The sequence below is a fragment of the Pterocles gutturalis genome, unplaced genomic scaffold (assembly GCF_000699245.1).
Source record: "Pterocles gutturalis isolate BGI_N339 unplaced genomic scaffold, ASM69924v1 scaffold9558, whole genome shotgun sequence".
Taxonomy (NCBI): domain Eukaryota; kingdom Metazoa; phylum Chordata; class Aves; order Pterocliformes; family Pteroclidae; genus Pterocles; species Pterocles gutturalis.
Genome location: NW_010118007.1, coordinates 2,667 through 6,938, shown reverse-complemented (window position 1 = coordinate 6,938; position 4,272 = coordinate 2,667). Strand labels below are relative to the sequence as shown.

The 4,272-nt window shown below is 60.1% G+C and overlaps 1 protein-coding gene across 1 annotated transcript; it reads left to right on the top strand.

Moving 5' to 3' along the window:
- Positions 1 to 40: 40 nt before the first annotated feature.
- On the top strand, positions 41 to 3,800 carry CTSE (cathepsin E). Its single transcript, XM_010076034.1, has 9 exons — positions 41 to 75; positions 709 to 865; positions 1,630 to 1,747; positions 2,191 to 2,309; positions 2,400 to 2,599; positions 2,850 to 2,972; positions 3,065 to 3,206; positions 3,299 to 3,397; positions 3,633 to 3,800. Exons 1-9 carry the CDS (start codon positions 41 to 43, stop codon positions 3,798 to 3,800), a joined length of 1,161 nt encoding a protein of 386 aa, XP_010074336.1.
- Positions 3,801 to 4,272: the final 472 nt, after the last annotated feature.

Here is a 4,272-nt window from a genome sequence, read left to right as displayed (position 1 = left end):
CCGCACCCCCGCCGGCATAAAACGTCTCCTCCTCCTCGCCATGCTCTGCCTCTCCCTGGCCAGCGGCTTGAAAAGGTAAGAGGGGTCCCAGGGGGGTACCCCGGCTCCCTGGGCTCTCGAAGGGGTTCTGCTCCCAGGGTCCCAGCATCGTCGAGGGCGGCTGTGATGAATGGGCAGAGCTGAGCTCCCCCGGCACCATGGGTCCCCGCAGGGACCGTGCAGGGACTGTGCAGAGACCAGGCGGGGCTTTGCTGGTTTGCTCCCATCAGTCCACTGGCTTCATGCCCATCTCCATCCCTCCAGACAGACCCTGTCGCAGGCTGTGGCAAGGTCTGCAGGATGAGCTTCCAGCCACAGCTGAGGCTGTGCAAGCAGATGGGGCAGAAAACACTGGCATGGAGTCCCCTCTCCCACCCTGAGGGTCCTTCTCCATCAATCACGCTGAGCTCCTGCCCAACTCGTTGCTGTGAGCATGCCTGTGACCAGGCACACGGGCTCTCCTCCCAGTTTTGCCCTTGATTTACTGCCTCCTAAATCAGATCCAAGTCCCCTGCTCCGCTGCGCCTGGGCTGCGGTGAGGGATGCGGGGATGCAGGCTCTGGACCTGCATCCTGGTGGCACTGAGATGCTCAGGGCAAATGTGGGGACTGCAGGACACTGGTAGCATCTGTGGCCCCAGGTGAGTGACCAGGACCCTTGCTCCCCCAGGGTGACCCTGAGGCGGCACCGCTCCCTGCGGAAGTCTCTGCGGGACCGCGGGCAGCTCTCCCACTTCTGGAAAGCCCACAAGCTCGACGTGGCCCAGTACAGCGAGGACTGCGCCGCCTTCTCGCAGGTCAACGAGCCCCTCATCAACTACCTGGACGTAAGCATGGTGGCACGGAGGGCTGGGGGTTGCTGAGCCCCAGCAGCATGCTGCAGACACCCCAAAGGCACATCATCAGTTTGCACGAGGGGTCCCCAATGCCCAAACGCTCCCCAGCAAGCCCCCGCCTGCTCACAGTGCACGCCTGCAGCCCGTGTCCCGGCGTGCCAGGGCTCGCTGCCTGCCCGCTCCTGCCTGGTCCTTTGTTCCCAGGAATGTGACGATGAGGGGACAAGGGAGCGCACTCACTGCAAGCGCTGCTAGCCCCCTCCCTGCCTGCTGCTGTCCCCAAGCTGGTAGTTCTCTCGGGAACACGGCAGGGAGAATAATTTCCTCCAAAACAAACATGTATCACACCATCAGGGAAGACCCCACCACCAGAGGTGGAGGGTGGTCCCCAGGCTCATCCCATTCCCCGCAGCATGAGGGTCCTGTCCCCAAAGCCCCCGCTACTGTCTGCATCCTGCTGATGAGGGTCACCCCCGGCCCTGGTCTTCCCTCCGAATCCAGCAGGAAGAGGATGGTGCCCACACCTACCATCCTGCCTTTTGTTCTCGCCTTGCCTTCTTGTTCCTTAAATATTTGGCTCCTTTATTGCACCTGGCAGGATGTGGCTGTGACAGATCAAACACTGCCCCGGTGCCAGCCGTACCCCACGCTGAACCCCATCGCTCCCGTGCAGATACCCCGGCACAGGCTCCCCTTTGCCAGGATTTCCTGGAGTGCTGATGGCTAATGTCGGTCTCTGCTCCGCTCTTTGCCAGATGGAGTATTTCGGGCAGATCTCCATCGGGACCCCCCCACAGAACTTCACCGTGATATTCGACACGGGCTCCTCCAACCTCTGGGTGCCGTCTGTCTACTGTGTCAGCAAAGCCTGCAGTGAGTAGGGGTCCCTGACCCCCTTTTCCCCTGACCGGTGGCACTGGGACCCCAGGTGACACCCCTGGGGTGGCCCCAGTGAGGCTGTGGGGTCACCAGCACACACAGCCTGGGGACCCTAGGGGACATCCCCACCCAGCTGTGCCCTCCAAGGCACAGGGGGGTAACAGAAACCGGGGGGGAGCAGGGGGAGGCTCCAGGGTGTGTTTGCTCAGGCGCAGGCGGCGATCACACCACCAGCACCATCAGCCTCTCCTCAAAGCATCGCCAGCATGCCCCGTTGCCTTGTGAGCAGCTCTCTCCCCCAGCAGCGTGCCCGTGACACAGGCATTCCGGCGGTGCCACGCTGCCCCATCGGTTTTGCTCCATGTCGGAGGCTCCTGGCATCTGTGGCCATGCGGGTAAATGGCATTTCTGCTGACAGCTCCCATCTCCTTCCCCAGCCCAGCACTCCAAGTTCCAGCCGTCGCAGTCCAGCACGTACCAGGTGGTGGGGACCCCCTTCTCCATCCAGTACGGGACCGGCAGTTTGACAGGGGTCATTGGATCCGACCAAGTAGTTGTGAGTCAGCTTTGGTGTCTCCTGCTCTGGACAATGTGCCTGGGACTTGCCACAGCCTCAGCATCACCATCCTCCGCCTCCTCCCCGCAGGTCGAGGGTCTTGCTGTGAACAACCAGCAGTTTGCCGAGAGCGTCAGCGAGCCGGGAAAGGCCTTCTTGGATGCTGAGTTCGATGGGATCCTGGGGCTGGCTTACCCCTCGCTGGCTGTGGACGGTGTCACCCCTGTCTTTGACAACATGATGGCCCAAAATCTGGTGGAGCTGCCCATGTTCTCTGTCTACATGAGCACGTACACACACGGCTTTGCTACTTAGTAGGGCATTGCTTTTAGGGAACAGGAGGGGCTGCTAAAATACAGATGTTTTTCTGAGATATTAAAGGGGTTTTTTGGGTACCATGCCGAGCATCACAGAGATCAGGTCTTGCAGGAATAAAGAGAATTACCCTAAGAATTTATGGGAAGTGAGTGGGTATAAATCCACCCATTTAAAATGCAAAGTAAAAGTGAAGAAATCCTTCATATCTCCTCCTCCCTGCAGGAACCCCCAATCCTCCCTGGGAGGAGAGCTGCTCTTCGGTGGCTTTGACCCCTCTCGCTTCATAGGGACCCTCAACTGGGTGCCGGTCACCCAGCAAGGGTACTGGCAGATCCAGCTGGACAAGTGAGTGGTGCTGGGCAGGGAGGGAAGGGCTGGGCAGGGGAGGGGAGGAGGTCAAATCCCTCTGGGTACTTCTCTCTTTCCTTCTCCTCCAGCATCCAGGTGGGTGGGACGGTGGCTTTCTGCGCAAACGGCTGCCAGGCCATCGTGGACACCGGGACGTCGCTCATCACAGGTCCCACCAAGGACATAAAAGAATTGCAAAACCAAATTGGTGCCACGTCTGTGGACGGAGAGGTGAGAAAGAGGGTGGTGAGAGGAGGGGGTAAAGCCCTGGGACCCCCACCCTGCTGGGGAGCAGCCCCGCTGAGCCGCTGGCTCCTCCGCAGTACGCCGTGGAGTGCAGCAACCTCAACGCGATGCCTGACGTGACCTTCACCATCAACGGGCTCCCCTACATGCTCAATGCCCAAGCCTACACCCTCGAGGTATGGCTGCAGCTGCACCAGCTCCACCGACCCCAATTCCCATCTGCTGGGTTGGAAAAGTGGCACTGGGGACAAAGGTGGCCCAGAGCCACCCTGGGACCTGAGCCACGCGTCCTGGCGGGTGCTGAGCCCTGCTGCTTTGTGCACAGGACCCGCAGACACCATCCCTCTGTGTTTCCGTGCGTGCAAGGTTCTCAGGTTCATCCCCAGCTTTGCACTTGTCCCCCCCCAGGAGACCAGCGATGGCATGGCCTTCTGCCTCAGCGGCTTCCAGGGGATGGACATCGCCCCTCCCGCCGGACCCCTCTGGATTTTGGGCGACGTTTTCATCCGTCAGTTTTACTCCGTCTTTGATCGTGGAAATAACAGGGTGGGGTTGGCCCCCGCCGTCCCCATCCCTTAGGGCTGGGGCAGCCTGTGGGGAATGGAGCCACCGGGCTGCTGCCCTGGGGCAGGGCAGGGGTCCCACCGCTGCGCCAGTGTCCCTGGAGGGGACGAAGACACCCAGGGACCACAGCTGAGGAGCCCAGCAGAAGCTGAGTCCACGCCAGGAAGCCCTTTCATAGTGAATATACCAATGTCTTGAGCAGCTCTGCGATCTGCTTTGCAGATTCTCTTTTTTAAACACGAGTCAATAAAAGCTTTAATAAAAAAAACCTGCCGTGCTCGGGTTGTAAATCAGCACAGCGGCAGCCCTGCAGAATTCGGCTGGCTTGCACTGGGGTGTTAAATCATAGAATCACAGAACGGTTTGGGTCGGAAGGGACCTTAAAGATCATCTAGTTCCAACCCCTCTGCCATGGGCAGGAATCAAAAATCCTCCTTCCCCAGACCCTGCCCTGCCAGGGCTGTGTGCCCCGTGTCACTGCAGCCTC